This window comes from Cherax quadricarinatus, chromosome 14 (genome assembly GCF_038502225.1).
Source record: "Cherax quadricarinatus isolate ZL_2023a chromosome 14, ASM3850222v1, whole genome shotgun sequence".
Classification (NCBI taxonomy): Eukaryota; Metazoa; Arthropoda; class Malacostraca; order Decapoda; family Parastacidae; genus Cherax; species Cherax quadricarinatus.
This window is the reverse complement of record NC_091305.1, coordinates 32523599-32549776: the sequence shown is the minus strand read 5'-3', so window position 1 is coordinate 32549776 and position 26178 is coordinate 32523599. Positions and strand designations below refer to the sequence as shown.

General features: G+C 39.8%; 1 protein-coding gene across 1 annotated transcript in view; it reads right to left on the bottom strand.

The window, feature by feature from the left end:
* Positions 1-26178, bottom strand: part of corn (cornetto) — a 545732-nt gene that overhangs the window by 276048 nt on the left and 243506 nt on the right. The window contains exons 4-5 of the mRNA XM_070084950.1: positions 15202-16787; positions 4332-4593 (exon numbers count right to left, since the gene is read on the bottom strand). Coding sequence (XP_069941051.1) covers positions 4332-4593; positions 15202-16787 — 1848 coding nt within the window. The remainder of the gene's footprint in view (positions 1-4331; positions 4594-15201; positions 16788-26178) is intronic.

The window sequence follows — 26178 nt, the reverse complement described above, 5'->3', positions numbered from 1 at the left end:
CTATGTGACATGTCAAGATATCTTATTAATGAAAATAAGATACCAGATATACTAAGCAAATTTCCTAAATTTGCTTGTAACAGATAAGTGAACTATAGATATGTAGATATAAATCCATATGTATTCCTGTTAACCCTTTGGGGCCTAGTTCCTAGGCCTTTTGTGTATCCATATGCTCTCGCGCTACCGTCCACAGGATGGATATGGGGTGCACAATAAACTAGCCACTTCGGTGGCAAAATCTAAATCTGTCGCTACTCCGTTATGGAAAACTGGAGGAAATAATAACTAGGACTGAGTATTCTACAAACTCTAATCACACAATAGAGCGGAAAAATAATGTGAAGGACCTGGGTGTGGTAATGTCCGAAGATCTCATCTTCAAGGACCACAACAATGCCACTATCACATCTGCTAGGAAACTGATAGGATGGATAATGAGAACATTCAAGACAAGAGATGCTAAGCCAATGGTGATCCTTTTTAAATCACTTATTCTCTCTAGGCTGGAATACTGCTGTACATTAACATCCCCATTCAAGGCAGGTGAAATTGCAGAACTAGAGAATGTACAGAGAACCTTTACTGCACGTGTAAGTTCCATCAAACACCTTAACTACTGGGAGTGCCTGGAAGCACTTGACTTGTACTCACTAGATAGCAGGCCAGAGAGATATATCATAATCTACACCTGGAAGATTCTGGAGGGACTGGTCCCTAATATGCACACAGCAATCACTCCATACGAAAGCAAAAGACTTGGCAGGCGATGCAACATACCCCAGTGAAAAGTCACTTGTACACTAAGAGAACACGCAATAAGTGTCCGGGGCCCAAGACTGTTCAACAGCCTCCCACCAGCAATAAGGGGCATTATGGGAAAACCCCTGGTTGTCTTCAAGAGGGAGCTGGACAGATACCTAAAGACGGTGCCGGATCAGCCGGAACGTGGTTCGTACGTTGGATTGCGTGCGGCCAGCAGTAACAGCCTCGTTGATCAGGCCCTGATCCACCGGGAGGCCTGGTCGTAGACCGGGCCGCGGGGGCGCTGATCCCCGGAATGCCCTCCAGGTAGGTACCTTTTGGCTCTGTTCTTGAACTGGTTGATGCTATGACTGGCTGACATGTGCGGGCAGTCTGTTCCATTCCTTTATTGCTGTACAATAAAAGGTGTTTGAAACCTGACCGCTGACTGAGGTACTACAAAATTGTGCCCCCCCCCCCCTCCCTAGTACTATGATTGCTTTGGTTCTCAGCCTTGACAAAAATGGCAGCAAGATATTCTGGATACTGTGAGCAATTTTATAAACTTGATTTAACTTAAGCTGTTTTACTGTCTTCAATATTCAGCATATCAACGTCAGTCATATTTCACCAATACTCTGACGATAAACGTCAGTCCTATTTCACCAGTACTCTGATGATCAACGTCAGTCATATTTCACCAATACTCTGATGATCAACGTCAGTCATGGTTCACCAATACACTGATGATCAACGTCAGTCATGGTTCACCAATACTCTGATGATCAACGTCAGTCATGGTTCATCAGTACACTGATGATCAACGTCAGTCATGGTTCATCAGTACACTGATGATCAACGTCAGTCATGGTTCATCAGTACACTGATGATCAACGTCAGTCATGGTTCATCAGTACACTGATGATCAACGTCAGTCATGGTTCATCAGTACACTGATGATCAACGTCAGTCATGGTTCATCAGTACACTGATGATCAACGTCAGTCAGATCTGAATATCAATTTATTTCAACAATATTTAGAAAAGATGCGTATTTCCAGATGTTTTGGAACATTACCCCAAGATGGCTTCCAATATAATAATAATGTACAATACCAACAAGTAGATTACTAAGAGGTGCAACAGTTAGTTATCTTTATTTCGGAAACGTTTCGCTTACACGACAAGCTTCTTCAGTGGAGTACATTAGTGAGTACACATGGGCATAACAGATGCAGTGGAGGGATGAAGATAGTCAAGCTGCCTTACCTGGAGGTTATTCCGGGGATCAACGCCCCCGCGGCCCGGTCCATGACCAGGCCTCCCGATGGATCAGGGCCTGATCAACTAGGCTGTTACTGCTGGCCGCACGCAGTCCGACGTACGAGCCACAGCCCGGCTGATCCGGCACTGACTTTAGGTATCTGTCCAGCTCTCTCTTGAAGGCAGCCAGGGGCTTATTGGCAATTCCCCTAATGCTTGATGGGAGGCTGTTGAACAGTTTTGGGCCCCGGACACTTATGGTGTTTTCCCAATGGCGCCCCTACTTTTTATTGGGGGCATTTTGCATCGCCTGCCCAGTCTTTTACTTTCGTAGGGAGTGATTTCTGTGTGCAGATTTGGGACCATTCCTTCCAAGATTTTCCAAGTGTAGATTATGATATATCTCTCCCTCCTGTGTTCCAACGAGTACAAGTCAAGTGCTTCCAAGCGTTCCTAGTAGTTAAGGTGCTTGACAGAACTTATACGTGCAGTAAAGGATCTCTGTACACTCTCTAGATCTGCGATTTCACCTGCTTTGAATGGAGATGTTAATGTACAGCAGTATTCCAGCCTAGAGAGAACAAGTGATTTGAAAAGGATCATCATGGGCTTGGCATCTCTCGTTTTGAAAGTTCTCATTATCCATCCTATCATTTTCTTTGCACGTGTGATCGTGGCACTGTTGTGATCCTTGAAAGTGAGATCCTCAGACATTACTACTCCCAGGTCCCTTACATTATTTTTCCGCTCTATTGTATGGCCGGAGTCAGTAGTATACTCTGTTCTAGTTATTATCTCCTCCAGTTTTCCATAACGGAGTAGTTGGAATTTGTCCTCATTGAACATCATATTGTTTACCGTTGCCCACTGGAAAACTCAGCAGATGACAGCCTCATGCAGATCTTAGTATCATCCGCAAAGGATGATACGGTGCTGTGGTGTATATCTCTGTTTATGTCTGATATGAGGATAAGGAATAAGATAGGGGCGAGTACTGTGCCTTGTGGAACAGAGCTCTTCACTGTGGCAGCCTCCGATTTAACTCTGTTGACCACTACTCTGTGTTCGATTTGTTAGGAAGTTGAAGATCCATCTCCCCACTTTCCCAGTTATTCCTTTAGCACGTATTTTATGGGCTATTACGCCATGATCGCATTTGTCAAATGCTTTTGCAAAGTCTGTGTATATTACATCTGCATTCTGATTTTCTTCCAGTGCATCCAAGGCCATGTCATAGTGATCCAGTAGTTGTGAGAGGCAGGAGCGACCTGCCCTGAACCCATGTTGCCCTGGATTGTGCAGATTTTGGGAATCCAGGTGATTTGCAATCCTGCTTCTTAGCACTCTTTCAAAGATTTTTATGATGTGGGACGTCAGAGCTATTGGTCTATAGTTCTTAGCCTTGAACATTTAGTTTTGAGGGACCGATAATGTTTTTTTCTTTCTTAGGAAAGCATTAAATCAATTGGAGAATGAGAGATAATCGGATATGATCCAAGGAATGGTAGCATTAGTTTCTTGGAGCAAAAGTCATTCATCAGTATTAGGACACCTACCCACCTTGAAGGGTTATGATGTACAGTAATCTCAATGCCACTAGTATTATCCTAACCACCACTGGGAATTAATATTCCACGATGCATTCACATGACTACTAATTCAATAACCTTCCTTTACAACATATGAAAATAGGGAACTTAATAAACGCCCCACCTCTCCCCCCCCCCCTCAAAAATCAGATAAGGAAGGTAGTGTTGGCCCTGGCCTGCCTTCAAGCTGGCGTCAGGATGGTTCAAGTTTCATATGTTCAGCACTAGATTCGCATAAACTTACTCGACAAGCATTATATAAATGGTAAGAACATTATCACTGTCACAAAGTTGTGTATTGTCCCGTGTTAACACCAGACATGGTGATACTGATCTGTGGGTGTGACCAGCGCTGTATGACCCTGGTGGTTTAGCGCTTAGTTTTGATTATAATAATAATAATAATGTGGGTGTGACCAGAAGTGTAAATAACAACACTTCGTCATAAGTGAAGCAGCTTACCTGAATGACCCTCTACTGTCATCACCACCATACAAGACGTACATCAATGTACATACATAACTTCATATTAACATCCATGACAGATTTTCAAAAACGACTATAAGATAAATAAAATGGGAAAACAAATAATTTTGTGTGTATTACAAAAATAGAAGTGCTCGAATATTAATGTATTCAATACTAATGTGTTCAACAGTATTGTTCTGTATAGTGTTCAACATCAATGTGTTCAACACCAATGTATTTAAATTAGAGGATGAATGCATCACCTACCGTATTCGACTCCCTCCATGGAGACTAGCATATCCTTGACTCTCTGAGAGGTCCTGTCCAGCTCTCCCTGAACTTCCTCCTTCTCTAAGCGCTCCTCCTCCAGGGCAGCCTTCACCTTCTGCAGTTCCTGACGTATATTCTCCATCTCGTCGAGGCGGGACCTGGCTCGAGCGTGCTCCGTCTGGAGTCTGGCGTGCTCCTCCGTCAGGCGTCGCACGTGCTCTGGCAGCTCCCCATCACCCAGGCGCCAAGCAAGCTCTACCTATTGATTCATGGTGAGGCTTTACCACCTGAACACTGACTCATTCTATCTACCTGTATATACACACAGGCACACGTACGTGCGTGCGTGCGTATAATATATATATATATATATATATATATATATATATATATATATATATATATATATATATATATATATATATATTCGGTATCATAATTCAGATCAAACGATAATGCCTAGCCATCAATTTTTTAAACCACATTCATGGAAATACATTATTGATCAACGTTTCGGTGACAAATTCATCATCATCACCGGTGTTCATTTCTGGATTATGATACAACAATGAAGATACCAAAATAGTCACTGAAATTATAATTAACATTATCAGAAGATTTAAAAAATTATTAAAGAAACTATGAGTATTATGGTTACTTAAGTCGTACATGAATCAAGCAGTGACTGTCCAAAAGAAACTAGACAAGGAACGAGGAAGACAAGGAGGAGGAAGACAAGGGTAGGAAGATAAAGGAGGAGGATGAAGAGGGAGAAAAAGGGAGGAGGAAGAGGGAGGAAAAGAAAGGATGAGGAAGATGGAGAAAAAGAAAGGATGGGGAAGATGGAGAAAAAGAAAGGATGAGGAAGATGGAGAAAAAGAAAGGATGAGGAAGATGGAGAAAAAGAACTGATGAGGAAGATGGAGAAAAAGAAAGGATGAGGAAGATGGAGAAAAAGAACGGATGAGGAAGATGGAGACAAAGGAAGGAGGGGAAAGTGAAGAAGGATGAGGGAAGATGGAGGAACGGGAGAGGGAGGAAGATGGAGGTTGGAGAGGAGGGAGAGAAAGAGGAAGATAGAGGGGAAGAAGGAAAATATATAGATGAGGGAGGGAGAGGGTGTAGCTGGGATGGTTCCATGGATGATAATTCTTAGGTGAGGCTTTCTCTGGCTTCCCTGGGTCAGTCTAGCGTAATGAACACACCTGCTCCGACACATGCAAGACAGGGAAACACTCGTATTGCATCAAGGTGCCTCAGGATACAGATGAAATCACAGAACGCGAGTCCTAAAATTCACAGGCCAGTGCATTAACAGATGAACCTGTGATTTGAGTATTAACAACGCGAAAGTCACCAGAAGAAAGCAGCAAGACCGAACGGCTACCACACACTTCTTACTCTGTTTCGTCACATTCTCCGGGATTGGAGAAGGTGCATGCATGACAGTTTTACATTCTTTTGCTGAAAATTATCGTACTCAAATTGACCAAAAACGATTTAGTTCTAACAGGACTGATGAGGTCAAGAATTCCCACACAAGAACTTAATCAACCGAAAAAAAATAAAAGTAGAAAATAGAGAGAGACTTGAGTTTGGTCGTGGACGGACCGGAACGTCATCAAAAGTTTCCTCTTTATGTGTGGGTTAGTTGCTAATTGTTCCAGCCACGGTATTGTAATTTTCAAGTTCCAAAACTCCGGCAATGAAAATGCCAACACGGCTCTTGACACCCAAGTAGAGTTACTGTCTTAGTCAGGTAACACCAATAACCTCTCGCAAGAGTAATGTTTAAACGAAAAGACGCCTCAGCACTGACGGTTCCAGTTCAGGTGGTGACAGTTCCTGGGCCACTCCCACCTGTAGCGGCTCCATCTATAAACTATACGGTAGCACCAGCAGAAAGGACAAAATTGATAAGAGGGCTGAACGTAGAGGACGAGGTTGCTCTCTTTGTTGTTGACCCATGAAGGAATTCATCATGAAAGACTTCATCAAGCTCAGCAGCGACATGATCGTCAGCAATAAACTCAAAAATTAACGTGTATGAGAATTATTACACTGAATGGGGAGCGATAATCCCGTAAAGGTGATACAGCGCCTGGAGAAATAGTGTGTGTGGAATTTTTTTATAATTTCTTGAAATAAATGTGTAAAAATTTAAAAAAAATGAAGTGTAGTGTGACTTTTAGAAAGTTTTCCAGCCACGAGAGAACCAACACAGATTGGCGGGGATGCATCGAAATATGGCGTAATATAAACAACTGGATAGTATAACAGAAAAGAAATCTGGTTTAATCCGTCCAATAACTAGTGTACCAGCGTGAATGAAGGACTGTGAAATAAGTAAACGTCGTGGGCTCCTGTAATGGTGAATTTCAAGAGTGACTCAGTTACAATAAAGCTGATAACTGGAATATAGAGAGACGTGACGTCTTCTGGATATGTGACACACCTAATGTTTGTAAGCTTCCCAGTTCATTACAGTAGAATACGTACTATGTTGGCCAACCTCTAGTATATCTGTCTGTTAGGGAAGTGTTAGGATGAGAAACAAGAAATATTTGGGTAAATTTCCATTAATTTTGCACTTATAATGATGCACTTATGCTATATAAAATTACTATATGTCATTTATGCACATTATCATTCTTCAGTCTATTATCATGTGCATATTTTGTGAACCAAACCACTAATTATCAAAGTCAAGTCCACAATCATAATTTATCAGTGTTGCTGGTTTAAACTTTATAATTCATAACTATTTAAAGGTTCAGCTTACGTGAGTGTGGGATGAGTAGGAGGGCATCGAAGGGGGTTCAGTAATGTAACCCACTGTACCTAAAGTCCCACCTATCTCCGAGGTACAACTAATACCAATACGTGTTATGTCTGTTTAGTCGTGCCCTCTCCAAATTATGCGTGTAATAGTTCAGGACTGTGCCTGTAAACTTCATACACGTAATTTCTCACAGGGACCATTTAGGTTCGATCCAAGAAGGGAGGGGGAAGGGGGAGGAAGAAGAGGTCAAATTCCAGGAACCTTGAGTGGTTATGTATAAGTAGCAAGGCACGAAATGTGCGGCGACCAGGTCACTTTCCTCTCAAGGCAGAGGTAGCTGCCAACCTTGATGACGGTATAGGGTTCTTCATTCAAAGAATTGGAGCTACCATACCTTTGGATCAAACTGTCTCAAGATAGTGTAATCACTGCTTCAGGTGAAAGTATCAAAGGACACATCTAAGGAAACTGTATAGAGGCTTAATCACTAGCCAGACAAGAATAATACTGACAGTTGATGGTTCTCACTCTTTTTACTACCAAAGATCTGCGGATAGTTTTGTGTTCTAGACAAACCACAAAGCTACAGTACCAGTAATGTACAAGTAACGTACAGGTACGTTCAAATATGATGGGCACAACCATCTGGAGACTGCCCGCGTAAGGTTACGTGAGCAAACACTGTCTATCGATATGGACGACATATACCCTCTGTGTCCATGTATTGTTTGTAACGGCTTGACAAAGCTCCTGGAGAGCGAAACGTTGCCACAATAAAAATGTCACATTAGTTGCATTGTGTCCTTTTACTTTACACAGTCAATAATACTTTAATCCCTTAAATAGATTAAAGTAATCTCTCAGTATATTCACCTAGAGGTATACACGTCTCGGTGTATCGGTCTGCATCAGCGTAGAGTCGTAGACGAAACATGTTTTACCCATACAACATTGCCCCTTAATGGTTTTGATTATCCCTCACAAATGGGAGGTTTCTCCTCCCTCAATTAGGAAACATCGCTACGCAGACAATACATGATGGTTTCATTAACAAGACTCCCAAAATCTTGTTTACGATTAGTCTATACATGTACCCATGGATGAGACAGGGTCAGTGTTGCAGTATGCTTCGGCAAGTATATTGTCTAGCCTAGTCAATTGTAATTCCTGACCAACAGGAAATTATGCCCGTCAGACCCTGCATAAACCCTGGGACTTCCATGCTGTCAGTGAAATGTGCAGACCTAAACAGCAACTTTCTGATGAGCAACACAACTGTCAACACGTTAGAACTGTGACAGGTGACCTCATTAAGTCCCTCAAAGAGAGGTCTTCGATGAACTCCTTGCAGTTTGATGATAAAAAAAAACTGACACACTACCCTTGGGCGCAGACCGCTCAGGTCAAAAGGCTGCCATCATCTACTTGAACAGTCAGAATACCAATGAGAATAAACTCAACCCGATTGTGGAGAAAAGGGAAATTGACCTGCCCTCTGTCCCAAGTGTTGACAACAAACACGCCTTGCCAAGTGCATTCCTCATGAGCAGTATATGGCCAAGCTTTCAGAGAAGCAACGTTGGGTTCAACTGTCGTGAAGCAGCCGATGCCAAACAAAAGTCTTGGATGCACAAACTATTACTTTCTTTCCACAACACGAATCTCCAGAGAAAACCTGTTGACAAATGCAGGAAGTTCAATGTTGGGTCATCTCTCCATAAGAAAGAGATTTCCTGGTAAAAGAATATAAATTCCGCCTCTATATTGTAGCATTCATCGATCGAGAAAAGGACTGACCTACTTACAGGCCATTTTGTTGCCAAGATGCAAGTTCCTGAAGCAGATAACTAGGCTCTATGGTTGGCTGCAGGAAGGGACACAAAGTCGTCGGCATAACTAATTTTATCTTGTTAAATCTCAAGATACAGGAAACGTTTTGGAACTAGATGAAACGAGCCTAATACTGCCAGTAGTGCCTCTTACCCATATTTAATAATTCTGCCAAGCACAGAATAAATGGTCCTCTTTATGGAGCAATGGCAAACGTAGTCGAGGCTATATAAAAAAGAAGCCCAGAGTAAGCTAAAAATTACAGGCAAATGTCACTGCTATAATTCACTAGTATAAATTTAAGACTTTTACTTACTACCATATAGCTGTTAATATGTCTTCAGAAAAGGTCCCTTTGCACTTGATATTAAACCTCTGCACCACTCACTGGATGAATCTAAGATATTGTGTGTCGCAGGAAACTGTTAAAGCCTTAGATCGAATATGGTACCACGGCTTCCGGTCAAAACTGCTAGCACTAGGAATCTCCTGGCTCTATTCTACACCTCCTTAGTGTCTACCTATATAGCAGATCTCTAAGTAGTTCGTATTGGCGGATGTAAGCCATTTGATGCTGTGCCGGCATACCACAAGAAAGTGTGCTTAGTAACTTGCTATGCAATGTCTGCTTTAATTAATTACACCACATCCCATCCTCTACGTTAACATTTACTTATACAATGCTTAAAGGGACATTATTCCACTCTTGCAGCTGTATCTGCCTGGGACAGGTGATAGTCGGTATTGTATACCTTTAACATGACTCACGAAATCGTAGTGACACGATTGCAAACAAACCATACCACGGGCGGGGATAGAACCCGCGATCAGAGAGTCTCAAAACTCCAAACCGTCGCGTTAGCGACGGTCTGGAGTTCTATCCCCGCCCGTGGTATGGTTTGTATACCTTTCTTGCACAACTTGTCAGGCACTGCAACATCATGGAATCTTGGTTCAGAGGACATCCACATGACCTTCTTCAAGGCTACTACAACTAAACCATCCTTTTAGATATTGAGACACTTATGCAACATATGGGAATCTTTACCTCTGATTCTGATTACCTCAAACTCCTCCTCTCCTTATACCTTCCTGCTTTGTACTGGACCTTAGGATATGACCTCCTTCCACTGGGGAATCCCGCCTACCCGTCCCTACCTATCTGACACCTATATAAGCGCCAGCCTCCTTGTCTGTGCTCCAGAATCTCCACAACTACGGTGCTCTTCACGCCAACTCCAAGGTCACCTCATCTTTTGTATATAGTTCTACTGTCTTGAAGTTATATCATAGAATCTGTATTGATAAAGCCACTGTATGGCGAAATGTCTACAATAAAGATACCCAGATGTTGCACACGTGTCTTAACTTTCATCAAGTGATAATAAGTTACTTGACCTACGGACTCGAAGAGTTGCCAGATACATCTTATAAAAACCGTAACAGTGACTCGGTTTTTCCCCATTTTCAGACTCATTCCTCTTCAGTAATTATTTAGATTTATAGTATATAGGTTATAAGCGATTTAATACAATGATTTTATTTGCAATTGATTAAAAACAACTTTTATCTATAAAATACTATAATATTTTGACCAGCATAGTAACATTTAATTAAACCATAAATGCAAAAGGAAATTAAATATTTTAAACAAATCTTATCAAGACAGTTTTTTTTTTTTTTAATATTTATCACGACCAAGGATCGACATGAAAATATTTTGTTAGATGTTCATCTGCCATATATAATGTACATAAAGATAAAACAATACCGTGGCTGGAAGAACACACAAATAACCCGCACATAGTAGACAAACTTATGACTACGTTTCGGTCCGACTTGGACCATTAATTAGTCACACAGGACGAGTCAATGATCCAAGTCGGACCAAAACGTCATGTATCCTCCTATGTGCGAGTTATTTGTGTACATAATGCACATGTTATATATCGAGGCAGTCAGCGTAGGTGGAGGAGTAAATCAAGCAAGGAAGAGCTTTACATCGAAGGTATACAGTACCCACAAGATGATTAATAAACAGATGTGCAACACCAGGGTAACTTTACTGGAAAGATTTTTCGCCTGCACACCAGACTTTCTCAATCTAATAGAAGCATGGAGTGAAGAAATAGAGCGATGAAGCGGTGTTAGAGGTCACATCAGCATGGCAGAGGCAAGTTTATTCACCTTGCAACATTTTCCCCTCGTCTCTCGTATCTTAGGGTTTTGATCTTCCCCTCTCTACAAACGTGAGGTTCAACCCCCAATTTGGCAACCTTGCTAGGCACACATGAACATAAGAAAGAAGGAACACTGCAGCAGGCATATTGGCCCATGTGAGGCAGGTCCAAGACACCTCCCGGATTAAACCAACGACCCATCTTGTCAGGTCAGATCACATCCACTTAAGGAGCATAGCATCAGACCTATTAGCACAAGCTAGTCAAATCCAACTCACACCCACGCACACCCACTCACGTATTTATCCAACCAATTTTTAAAACTACACAACGTCTTAACTTCTATGACGGTACTCGAGAGTTTGTTCCACTCATTCACAACTCTTATTATCAAACCAGTGATTTCTTATATCCTCCCTGAATCTGAATTCTTCCAACTAAAAACCATTTCTTCGAGTCTTGTCTTGGCTATATATTTTTAGCAGGCTATTTACGTTCCTTTTATTTATTCCCGTTTTCCATTTATGTGCCTCAATCATATCCCCCCTAATTCTATGCCTTTCTAGAGAGTACAGATTCAGGGCCCTCAGTCTATCCTCATAGGGAAGATTTCTGATACGTGGGATCAACTTTGTCATCCTCCTTTGTACGTTTTCTAGTGCATTAATATCCATTCTGTAATACGGTGACCAAAACTGAGCAGCATAATCTAAACGAGGCCTAACCAAGGATATATAGAGTTGAAGAACAACCTGAGGACTTTTATTATTTATACTTCTTGATGTGAAGCCAAGGATTCTGTTCACTTTATTGTAAACACTTATGTACTGTTGTCTTGGTTTTAGATTACTGCTAACCAGAACTCCCAAATCCTTTTCGCAATCAGTAATATTAAGATCTACATTATTTAGTTTATATATGGCATGGTTATTTTCTTGTCCAATGTTTATTATTATAATAAAAAAGAAGTGCTAAACCTACAAGGGTCATGCAGCGCTGCTCCAATGTTTAGAACTTTGCATTTGTCTATATTAAAATGCATCTGCCACATCTCCGACCACTGCATCAGTCTATTCAAATCTTCTTGGAGTGCTCTAATGTACTCATATTAGAATGAATTAGGGGACCTATTTTGGCGTCATCAGCAAATTTGCTTATGTCGCTATTTATTCCCTCATCAATGTCGTTTATATAAATTGTGAACAACAAGGGGCCCAACACTGACCCCTGTGGAACACCACTTGTGATGCGCCCCAACTCTGATTTCTCCCCATTGGTGCAAACTCTCTGCTGTCTGTTAACCATGCCTCTACCCAGGAAAAAATTTCTACTACGGGTGCCTTAATTTTCCTCAATAGCCTCTGATGTGGAATTCTATCAAAAGCCTTACTGAAGTCCATATACACAATATCGTGTTCATTACCATGATCTACCTCCTCATGTACCTTGGTGAAAAAAGGAAAGCCCCTTTGTAAAACCATGCTGAGATTCATTAATCAATTTATGCTTTTCAAGAGGGCTACAAATTGCCTCGACAATTAGTGATTCCATAATTTTCCCAATATGGAGGTAAGGCTTAGTGGTCTATAGTTCGAAGCTTTGTAAATAGGTACTGCATTTGCAATTTTCCACTTGTCTGGCACTATGCCAGTTTGTAGTGATATGTTGAAAAGACTAATCAAAGGTTTGCTAAGCTCTTCTTTACATTCCCATGTCACTAGTTATCCTAATCATGCATAGTTTATCATCCTGTTCTACATAATTTATCATTTCTGGAATTTTGCTAGCATTTTCCTGCATAAAAATTGAGAGAAAATAAGAGTTAAAAATTTCACACATTTCCTTATCACTGTCAGTGATTTGATCTGAGTTACTTTTGAGTGGGCCTATCTTGTCCCTAATCTTGCTTCTGTATACCTGAAAGAACCCTTTTGGGTTAGTCTTCAAATCTATTGCCACTTTACCCTCAATCTCTTTTAGTTTTTCTTATTCCCCTTTTTCTCTTTAACCGACTATATTGATTTCTTAACTATATATACGTCTATATATGCCTCTCTTTTGACAAATTACATGTGTTAATCTAATGTTTATCCATTTGGGATCATTTCTGATTGATCTAATTTCCCTACTTGGAACATAAGTTGACTGGGCAGCTAGAACCATGCTCTGAAAAATGTCATCTTCGCAACCAACACCACCTACATGACCCATTATCAGCCCACCCAGGTAATTTCTCAGTCCCGTGAAATCGGACAAGCAGAAGCCTGGGACAGAGACTTGATTGCAGTTATTTGGGCAATTCCATGATATAATGAAACAAAGTGATTTGTGATCGCATGACATTACTGAAGATGGAATGAGAATGAGTGAAAGACCTTATTAACATGCAGGAAATGTCTTATATATATATATACATATATATATATATATATATATATATATATATATATATATATATATATATATATATATATATATATATATATATATATAATATATATATATATATATATATATGTCGTGCCGAATAGGTAAAGCTAGCGATTTTGGCTTAAATAGTAATACTCTTCTTGCCGAATAAGGCAAGCGAAAATTTGTGTACGCAATAATTTCGCAAAAAATCATTCAAAACCTAACGAAGAAAATATATTTCATCGTGTTTGTTCATTATCAAATTATTGTAAGCTTGTCGAAAATATATTTAGATGGATTAGGATAAATTAATTTGTGTTTGTTATAATAAAGTTAGGTATGTTTTCTAAGGTTCTTTTGATACAAAATTATTAATTTTTACCTTAACATAAATAAAGAAAATATGTCTTAAAACGTAAAAGAGAAAATTTTAGAGAGGATTCAATTTTAAATGCGTTCTTGTTAACTGACCAGTTTTACATATTCAGCATGAATAGGTATTTTATATATATATATATATATATATATATATATATATATATATATATATATATATATATATATATATATATATATATATATATATATATATATATATATATATATATATATATATATATATATATATATATATATATATATATATATATATATATATATATATATATATATATATATATATATATATATATATATATATATATATATATATATATATATATATATATATATATATATATATATATATATATATATATATATATATATAATATATATATATAATATATATATATATATATATATATATATATATATATATATATATATATATATATATATATATATATATATATATATATATATATATATATATATATATATATATATATATATATATATATATATATATATATATATATATATATATATATATATATAATATATATATATATATAATATATATATATATATATATATATATATATATATATATATATATATATATATATATATATATATATATAATATATATATATATATATATATATATATATATATATATATATATATATATATATATATATATATATATATATATATATATATATATATATATATATATATATATATATATATATATATATATATATATATATATATATATATATATATATATATATATATATATATATATATATATATATATATATATATATATATATATATATATATATATATATAATATATATATATATATAGATATATAGATATATATATATATATATATTATATAGATATATATATATATAATATATATAGATATTATATATTATATATAATATATAATATATATATATAATATATATATATGATATATATATAATATATATATATATAATATATATAGATATATATATATATATAACTATATATATAATATAATATAATATATATATATATATAAATATATATTATATATAATAATATATATATATCTATATTATAATATATATATCTATATATTATATATTATATATAATATATAATATATATATATATATAATATATATATATATTATATATATATATATATATATATATATATAATTTATTTATTCGAGAGGAAGAGAGTGACATTTGGTACAGCTTCTTGATAACTTACCTGGACCTCAACATGTCGTCTATCTGGTAGATCAACTGGTGGTTTCATCTCCCTTATTATAGAAACATGTGGCCGTGTCTCGGCTGGATCCTCTTCATCCTCCTCTGTACCAAGAGAGTTCTGTCGTGAGAGAGCTCTCAGAGCATTCACAAGATCTCCTCCTGTCAGTGAAGTTTGCACACCAATTTCCATGCATATTATGGTCCTTTCTTTGCGTGCACTTAAAGTGGAAGTTGAGGTAGATTTAGCTTCATGGTGGACGGAACGCGGGCTTCGTGGCCTGCTAAGACCTGTTGCAGAAGACCCTGGGAAACTTGCTGTCATCACCGAGGCTCGTCCTCGAGTGACACTACTCATGGCTTCTGATTTACCCACTGACTTAGTGCGTCTCAAGGAACACTTGGATGCCTCGTCTTCTGCAGCCATTTGTTCTCGCCATCTTGCGCTCATCTCACGGGCTTTTCGCCTTGGTAGTGTGGCATACATATCCAGAGTATTTTTATTATCTTTGGACAAGGGCTTATCCTTGAACTCTTCTTTGCTATCGCCGCTTTCCTTAGCTTTCTTACGCCTAGATAATGTACCATATTTATCAGCAACCTCATCCTTTTCGCTTTTGGCATCCTTCTTTCTTCGACCTATTGTACACAATTTGGATTCAGTATCGTATTTAATATCTTTGGCATCAGTTTTCTTTTTACGTCCGAAAGCGCTACTCTTATCCTCAACGTGATCTTTATCAGCTGGTTTGCTACGAACAAAACCAAAGGACTTGTCAGTGTCTCTTTTCCCTGCAGAATCCTGCATTCGAGCACAATGTTTCCGTTCAGAAACTGTACTTCCACTGCGTCCGGAATTTCTTACTATTTTCTTCTCTTCAGCTTTGGTTTTGTCTACTCCGCGTGGAGTTGTCCGCATGGCTGCTGCCCTGGGAGTGCTTCCTCTACTGCTATCACTTCTGGGGGAAGATGAAGCACTTGCCTTGCGTCGTCTCTCAGGCGTGCGGGGAGAGTCCGTGGAGGTGCGGGGAGAACTGCGACCTGACGACCCACGGGGCGAGGTGGGGGACGTCCGGGTAGGTGTACCCGACACTCGTGATGTATCTCTGTTAGCAGGGCGACCTGGAGTACTTTTATTGGGTGTTGGGCTGATACTTGACACCTCAGGTGGGGGAGAAGACTCACCGGTTGGTACCGCCACCACAGTATCAAAGGTGTCAGTGCGGGACGAGAGTGTGCTATCGTCCTGGGAAGTGTTTGAAATAACTGAAGAAGTGAGAGAAATATGACTAAGAGATCCAGGCTCGCTAGACATTATCATAATAGCTTCCTCAAGAGCTTCAGCTTCTACCTCCTCTTTTACAGCATCCAGTGGCAATCTTAAAGCTTCATCATGGTAATTAATCAAAAGGGTGGTAGTAGGCAAGGGACCAGTTGGTGAGTGCAGATCAGGTGAAGTTACATCACAGCTACTATCACTAGGTGACACACAGTGGGCCATCATTTGGTCTAGTGTGGACGGACGGGAGTATATGTCCTCGACATACCTGGATTCAAGGTTAATAGCAACATCGTCATCTTCATCCCCTGAAAAGACAAACAAGATTTTTATTAACAGGTGAAATTAACAAAGTTTAGCTACAACAGGTATTTATATTACAAGAGATATGGGTAAACTGCTGAGCAATAGATAAGGTCTTCCATTTAAGGTCACTATCCCTTCAAACAACTCGCATTATGTCATCGGGAGCCAGAGATATCTAATGTGGGAAAATGTCAAAACCGGTTACAAATAGTACATAGGGAAATAATAATAATAATAATAATAATAATAATAATAATAGTATATATATATATATATATATATATATATATATATATATATATATATATATATATATATATATATATGTCGTGCCGAATAGGCAGAACTTGCGATCTTGGCTTAAATAGCAAAGCTCATCTTGCCATATAGGACAAGCGAAAATTTGTGTATGCAATAATTTCGTCAAAATCATTCTAAACCTAACGAAAAAAATATATTTCGTTGTGTTTGTTTAGTATTAAATTACTGTAAACGCTTTTAAAATATATTTAGTAGGATTAGGCTAAAATAAATTGCACTTGTTAGAATAAGGTTAGGTAAGTTTTCTAAGATTCTTTTGGAGCAAAATTAAATTTTTTTACATTAACATAAATAAAAAAAATATATCTTTAAACGTATAAGAGAAATTTTTAGAAAACTTAATTTTAAATGAGTTCTTGCTAATTGACCAGTTTTACATATTCGGCAAGACATATATATATATATATATATATATATATATATATATATATATATATATATATATATATATATATATATATATATATATATATATATTATAGAGAGAGAGAGAGAGAGAGAGAGAGAGAGATGAACTCACGAAACAAGTAATTTTAAATCGTTTACCAAACTGTGGCAGGCCAGGACTCGACCCTACGAACCTTGTGCCACCTCCAAAGACAGCACAATGTACGCATAACCTTACCACTACGCCATTGATCCTACTGGGATCAGTGGCGTAGTGGTATGTACGTGTGTGTGTGTGTGTGTGTGTGTGTGTGTGTGTGTGTGTGTGTGTGTGTGTGTGTGTATATATATATATATATATATATATATATATATATATATATATATATATATATATATCTATACACTGATCTCTGGCTGAAGGAGACTCGAACCTACGAACCTTGGAACAAGGTACGCAGTGCTTTACCATTCTCGCCACACTGGACAAACACCCTGGCGCCCAGCTCACGCTAGACGTTTTGATCCAAGGCAGTCAGCTTTCAGGAAGGAGGCTTACAGCTTTTCATCTCATCCTCTGCATGCATCGACCAACTAGAGATTATAACAATGCTAGGAATTCGCAAGAGCAGGAGTATTGGTCCAGTGTGGTGAGAATGGTAAAGCACTGCGTACCTTGTTCCAAGGTTCGTAGGTTCGAGTCTCCTTCGGCCAGAGATCAGTGTTTGTGTATATTTCGCCTGCTCTTGCGAATTCCTTGCGCATATATATATATATATATATATATATATATATATATATATATATATATATATATATATATATATATATATCAACACGTCGGTCGTCTCCCACCGAGGCAGGGTGACCCAAAAAGAAAGAAAATCCCCAAAAAGAAAATACTTTCACCATTCAACACTTTCACCTCACTTACACATAATCAGTTTTTGCAGAGGTGTTAAGAATACAACAGTTTAGAAGCATATACTATAAAGATACACAACATTTCCCTCCAAACTGCCAATATCTCAAACTTCTCCTTCAAAGTGCAGGCATTGTACTTCCCATTTCCAGTACTTAAGTCCGGCTAACCGGTTTCCCTGAATCCCTTCACAAAATATTACCCTGCTCACACTCCAATAGCAACGCTCTTCTTACCGAATAAAGCAAGCGAAAATTTGTGTTTACCTGGAGTTTACCTGGAGAGAGTTCCAGGGATCAACGCCCCCGCAGCCCGTCTGTGACCAGGCCTCCTGGTGGATCAGAGCCTGATCAACCAGGCTGTTACTGCTGGCTGCACACAATCCAACGTATGAGCCACAGCCCGGCTGGTCAGGTACCGACTTTAGGTGCTTGTCCAGTGCCTGCTTGAAGACAGCCAGAGGTCGATTGGTAATCCCCCTTATGTATGCTGGGAGGCAGTTGAACAGTCTCGGGCCCCTGACATTTATTGTATTGTCTCTTAACGTGCTAGTGACACCCCTGGTTTTCACTGGGGGGATGTTGCATCGTCCGCCGAGTCTTTTGCTTTCCTTGTGAGTGATTTTCGTGTGCAAGTTCGGTACTAGTCCCTCTAGGATTTTCCAGGTGTATATAATCATGTATCTCTTCCGCCTGCGTTCCAGGGAGTACAGGTTCAGGAACTTCAAGCGCTCCCAGTAATTGAGGTGTTTTATCTCCGTTATGCACGCCGTGAAGGTTCTCTGTACATTTTCTAGGTCAGCAATTTCACCAGCCTTGAAAGGTGCTGTTAGTGTGCAGCAATATTCCAGCCTAGATAGAACAAGCGACCTGAAGAGTGTCATCATGGGCTTGGTATCCCTAGTTTTGAAGGTTCTCATTATCCATCCTGTCATTTTTCTAGCAGATGCGATTGGTACAATGTTATGGTCCTTGAAGGTGATATCCTCCGACATGATCACTCCCAGGTCTTTCACGTTGGTTTTTCACTCTATTTTGTGGCCGAAATTTGTTTTGTACTCTGATGGAGTTTTAATTTCCTCATGTTTGCCATATCGGAGTAATTGAAATTTCTCATCGTTGAACTTCATACTGTTTTCTGTAGCCCATTGAAAGATTTGGTTGATGTCCGCCTGGAGCCTTGCAGTGTCTGCAATGGAAGACACTGTCATGCAGATTCGGGTGTCATCTAGTGCATCTAGGACCTTGTCGTAGTGATCCAGTAGTGGAGACAGACAGGAGCGACCTGCTCTAAACCCATGTTGCCCTGGGTTATGTAATTGATGGCTATCTAGATGGGTGGCGATCTTGCTTCTTAGGACCCTTTCAAAGATTTTTATGATATGGGATGTTAGTGCTATCGGTCTATAGTTCTTTGCTGTTGCTTTACTGCCCCCCTTTGTGGAGTGGGGCTATGTCTGTTGTTTTTAGTAACTGTGGGACGACCCCCGTGTCCATGCTCCCTCTCTATAGGATGGTAAAAGCTCGTGATAGGGGCTTCTTGCAGTTCTTGATGAACACGGAGTTCCACGAGTCTGGCCCTGGGGGAGAGTGCATGGGCATGTCATTTATCGCCTGTTTGAAGTCATTTGGCGTCAGGATAACATCAGATAGGCTTCTGTTAACCAAATTCTGTGGCTCTCTCATAAAAAATTCATTTTGATCTTCGACTCTCAGTCTGGTTAGTGGCTTGCTAAAAACTGAGTCATATTGGGACTTGAGTGGCTCACTCATTTCCTTGCTGTCATCTGTGTAGGACCCATCTTGTTTAAGTAGGGGCACAATACTGGATGTTGTTCTCGACTTTGATTTGGCATAAGAAAAGAAATACTTTGGGTTTCTTTCGATTTCATTTATGGCTTTTAGTTCTTCCCGCGATTCCTGGCTCCTATAAGATTCCTTTAGCTTAAGTTCGATGTTTGCTATTTCTCTGACCAGTGACTCCCTACGCATTTCAGATATGTTATTCTTTTCCGTCGACTGTAAAGGGAGTGCCTGTCTCTTTCTATTTTACATCTACTCCTCCTTTTTCTTAAAGAAATAAGCCTTGAGCATACATCGAGTGCCACCGAGTTAATCTGTTCTAGGCATAAGTTGGGGTCTGTGTTGCTTAGTCTATTTTCCCAGCTTATATCGTTTAGGACTTGGTTTACTTGGTCCCAATTTATGTTCTTGTTATTGAAGTTGAATTTGGTGAAGGCTCCCTCGTGACTAATCTCATTATGTCGGTCTAGGGCTCAGCGCATACATGTCTGAACCTCAATTATGTTGTGATCTGAGTATATTGTTTTTGATATGGTGACATTTCGTATCAGATCATCATTGTTAGTGAAGATGAGGTCTAGTGTATTCTCCAGTCTAGTAGGCTCTATTATTTGCTGGTTTAAATTGAATTTTGTGCAGAGATTTAAAAGCTCGTGTGAGTGTGAGTTTTCATCAGAGCTGCCTCCTGGTGTTATCACTGCAACAATATTATTTGCTATATTCCTCCATTTTAGGTGCCCCAAGTTGAAATCCTCCAGGAGCAAGATGTTGGGTGCAGGAGCTGGAAGGTTTTCCAGACAGTGGTCAATTTTTAACAGCTGTTCCTGGAATTGCTGGGACGTTGCATCCGGAGGCTTGTAGACTACCACAATGACTAGGTTTTGGTTCTCGATCTTTATTGCTAAAACTTCCACTACATCATTTGAGGCATTAAGCAGTTCTGTGCAAATAAGTGGCTCTGCGATATACAGGCCAACCCCCCCACCCCCACCATTTGCCTGTTCACTCTGTCACATCTGTATAGGTTGTAACCTGGGATCCATATTTCGTTGTCCAAGTGATCCTTTATGTGGGTCTCAGTGAAAGCCGCGAACATTGCATTTGCCTCTGCAAGCAGTCCACGGATGAAAGGTATTTTGTTGTTTGTTGCTGGCTTTAGACCCTGTATATTTGCAAAACAGAATGTCATCGGACTGGTGGTATTGGTGGTACTGGGGGGGAAGGGACTTTTTTTTCCGGCACTAGTATCTGTATCTGTTAGGTAAGACACACATGCAACAGTTAGGTATCTTTATTTCGAAACGTTTCGCCTACGCAGTAGGCTTCTTCAGTCGAGTACAGAAAAGTTGATAGAAGCACAAGATACTTGAAGACGATGTAATCAGTCCCTCAGTCTGGAGATGAGTATTGTTCCATAGTCTGAAACAATACGGAATTGAAGTGACAGGATGGAGCCTTATATTACGCCAGGAGGTGAGATGTAGTAGAGGTAAGAATGTTGTCGTTGGAAGGTCAGGTCCCTCTCAAATCCAGCCAGTCTGTGTATATTACATCTGCATTCTGATTTTCTTCCAGTGCATCCAAGGCCATATCATAGTGATCCAGTAGTTGTGAGAGGCAGGAGCGACCTGCCCTGAACCCATGTTGCCCTGGATTGTGCAGATTTTGGGAATCCAGGTGATTTGCAATCCTGCTTCTTTGCACTCTTTCAAAGATTTTTATGATGTGGGACGTCAGAGCTATTGGTCTATAGTTCTTAGCTAATGCTTTGCTGCCACCTTTATGGAGTGGGGCTATATCCGTTATTTTAAGTGACTGGAATTTCACCCATGTCCAATCTCTTTCTCCATAGCGTACTTAGGGCACGCAAGAGGGGTTTCTTGCAGTTCTTAACGAAAACAGAGTTCCACGAGTCTGGGCCCGGGGCTGAGTGCATGGGAATGTTGTCAATGGCTTTTTCGAAATCTATCGGAGTTAGGGTAATGTCGGAAATCTGGCATACATTTATGGAGTTTTGAGGCTCATTCATGAAGAAATCTTTTGGGTCGTCGATCCTCAGACCGATTAGTGTTTCACTAAACACAGAGTCGTACTGGGATTTCAATATTTCACTCATTTCCTTGTTGTCATCTGTGTAAGTCCCATCCTGTCTGAGTAAGGGCCCGATACTAGATGTGGTATTTGCCTTGTTTTTGGCATATGAAAAGAAATATTTTGAATTTCTTTCAATTTCACTAATAGCTTTAAGCTCCTCCTGTCTCTCCTGGTTCCTGTAAGAGTCATTTAACTTAAGTTCGATAGTTTCCACTTCCCTGGTCAGTGCCTCCTTTCGTGTATCAGATATTCTAGCACTCCAGAGGAGCTCAGTGACTCTTCGTCATCTTCTGTAGAGGGAGCGTCTTTCTCTCTCCAGTTTACTCCTGCTCTTCTTCTTTCTTAGGGGAATATGCCTAGAACATGCTTCAGCTGCCAGGAAGTTGATCCTTTCAAGGCACTGGTTTGGATCCATGTCATTTAAGATATCTTCCCAACATGTTTCGTTTAGGACATGGTAGTGGCTGGCTGGTGGTGGTGGTAGTGGCTGGCTGGTGGTGGTGGTAGTGGCTGGCTGGTGGTGGTGGTAGTGGCTGGCTGGTGGTGGTAGTGGCTGGACGGTGGTGGTAGTGGCTGGACGGTGGTGGTAGTGGCTGGACGGTGGTGGTAGTGGCTGGACGGTGGTGGTAGTGGCTGGACGGTGGTGGTAGTGGCTGGACGGTGGTGGTAGTGGCTGGATGGTGGTGGTAGTGGCTGGATGGTGGTGGTAGTGGCTGGATGGTGGTGGTAGTGGCTGGATGGTCGTAGTGGTTGGATGGTCGTACTGGCTTGCTGTCATATAGAATGATTTCGGTATGCAAGTGTGTGACCAGTCTCTCAGGTGTAAATCATGATGCATCTTTCTCGTTTACGTTCGAATACAGTTGAAGGGACTTTAAGCATCCCCAGTAGTTCAAATATTTGACAATATATACGAGCAGTGACAGCTCTCTGTACGTTTTCTAGCTGAGCAATCTCGCCTGCCTTGAAGGGGGCAGTTAGTATACAGCAGTCTTATAGCCTGGAGAGAACAACTTGAAGAGAACAAGTAACCTAGTTCATCATCTTTGTCTTGGAAGTCCTAGCTATCCAGCCTATCATTTTTCTTGCTGTAGTTATAGCAACATTGTTGTGATCGTGATGAATGGTTTGAAAAACCGACAAGTTGAAGATTGAGACACTTATGCAGTATATGGGAATCTTTATTCAGGAAACGTTTCGCCACACAGTGGCTTCATCAGTCCAATACAAAGAGGAAGGCGTAAGGAGAGGAGGAGTATGAGGTAATCAGTCCCTCAGTCCCACATCGACTCCAGGCTGAGGGACTGATTACCTCATACTCCCCCTCTCCTTACGCCTTCCTCTTTGTATTGGACTGATGAAGCCACTGTGTGGCGAAACGTTTCCTGAATAAAGATTCCCATATGCTGCATAAGTGTCTCAATTGTTGTGATTCTTGAGTGCGAAATATTCTGCAATCACTCCCAAGCCTCGCTTGGGAGTTTGTCTTAATTTCCTCCATTCTTCCGTAGAGTAAACGAGACTTGACCTCACTGAACGTCAAACTGTTGTCAGATGGCCCACTGGAAGACTTGATTTACATCTGCTTGAAGATTCAGAGAAATTCTGGTGTCAGTAAAGATTCCCATATATTGCACAAGTTTTGAAGGATTCTTTGTATCAAGATCTCATGATGCTGCAGTGTCTGATAAAGAATCCTTAAAAGTTCTTTTTGCTTGGGTAACGTTGAAATTGGGTTGGGCAAATGTTCTGTTAGTGTGATGGATTTGTGAAGGTCCTGTCTAGTGTAGGCCAACAGGCCTGCTGCAGTGTTACTCCTTTCTTATGTTCTTATATTCTTATCAGCAAAAGATGTTACGGTACTACGGTTAATGTCAGTGTCTATGTCGGATATAAGCATGAGAATTAGAAGAAAGGCAGAGCTTTTCACCGTGGCAGTTTTCGACTTCATCCTGTTCGCTACTCTCTGGGTTCTACAGTATTTGTGTACGAATGGTATATAATACCGACAAGATGACATTAAGACACATGTGCAACATCTGGGTATCTTTATTGTAGACGTTTCGCCATCCAGTGGCTTTATCAATACAAATCTCCACGACTATGGTGCTCTTCGCACCTACTCCTAGGTTGAGGGACTGATTACCTCATCTTCTGTACATAGTTCTACTGTCTTCAAGTTATGTCCTAGAATTTGTATTGATAAAGCCACTGGATGGCGAAACGTCTACAATAAAGATACCCAGACGTTGCACATGTGTCTTAATGTCTTCTACAGTATTTGTTGAGAAGTTAAAAATGTCCATCTGCCTACATTTCCAGGTATTGTTAGGTAAGACACATATGCAACAGTTAGGTATCTTTATTTCGAAACGTTTCGCCTACACAGTAGGCTTCTTCAGTCAAGTACAGAAAAGTTGATAGAAGCAGAAGATACTTGAAGACGATGTAATCAGTCCATCACCCTTAAAGTTTTGAGGTGGTCAGTCCCTCAGTCTGGAGAAGAGCATTGTTCCATAGTATGAAACAATATGGAGATGAAGTGACAGGATGGAGCCTTATATAGCGCCAAGAGGCGAGACGTAGGTCACTAGAAGAGGTAAGAACTCAGATGTTGGGAGGTCAGGTCCCTCTCAAATCCAGCCGTTCTCACTAGTAGAGGTTGTCTAAGTTGATTGTAGGTCTGTACCAAGATACCCTTGTGTTGCAGTGTCTGACAGATATTACTTTTGCACACATTGCATGCATCATGCTCGCACTTGTCAAAGGCTTTTGCAAAATAAGCGTATGGTACATCAGTGTTCAAGGGCAGTTGACTGATCAGTAGGGTTTTCCTCCAAGTGGTTTTTATCCTAGAGGAGTATTCCAGTGGTTTTTTTTTATCACGATGGATTTTGTCCTGCGGTAATGTTCTGCAGTGACGAGGAAAGGGATTACCCTACTCCCACTTGCTTCATTGTCTGAACATGTTTGTAGATGAATGGTTCAGAGAACTGACATGTTGATAAATTAGACACATGTGCAACTCTTGGGTATCTTTATGAGGAAACGTTTCGCCACACAGTGGCTTCATCAGTCCATACAAAGGAGAATCTTGAAGAACTGCAACTTCTTGGGATCTTAATACTTGGGAATTCTTCGCTTGCCTAATTCTTGGGCACGACCTACTTCCACATTAAACAAATGTGACACCACCTATGACTGCTGCACCTCTCCTACCAATGGTTTATAAGCTCCTTCTCCGCACGTATGCCGTATTCTATTCAAGATTGATGGACTGACCACATAGACTCAAGGTTGAGGGACTGATTACCTCATTCTCCTCCTGTTCTTCAAAATTCTACTTTGTATGGACTGATGAAGCCACTGTGTGGCGAAACGTTTCCTCAATATACCCAAGAGTTGCACATGTGTCTAATTTATCAACATGTCGGTTCTCTGAACCATTCATCTACAAACCTGGTATAAACCTTGGTAATAAATACCGACAAGTTGTGATGAATGGTTTGAAAAACCGACAAGTTGGTTTAGAAAGACACGTAAGCAAACACTATGACATATTTATTAGAAAACGTTTCGGTCCTGGGACCTTGATCACTTCTAACATACAGAACGAACGAACGAAAGTTCAGGTAAGATCCCAAATGGGATGAGCGGGGAAGACGGGACAGACGAAGAATAGTGCTGGAGAGGAGTGTTCTTAGTCGTAGAAATAGAGCCAGGGCTTAACCCAGCAGCAAAGGCGATCGTGGGACAGATATTGAAAAGAGAAATTCCGGTTCTTCTGTTGGGACTCCGGTGGGGTGAGCTGGGAGTAAGGGACTTGCGACCTTTAGAGCTAGAGAGGAGTGCAGAACTGAGTCATGT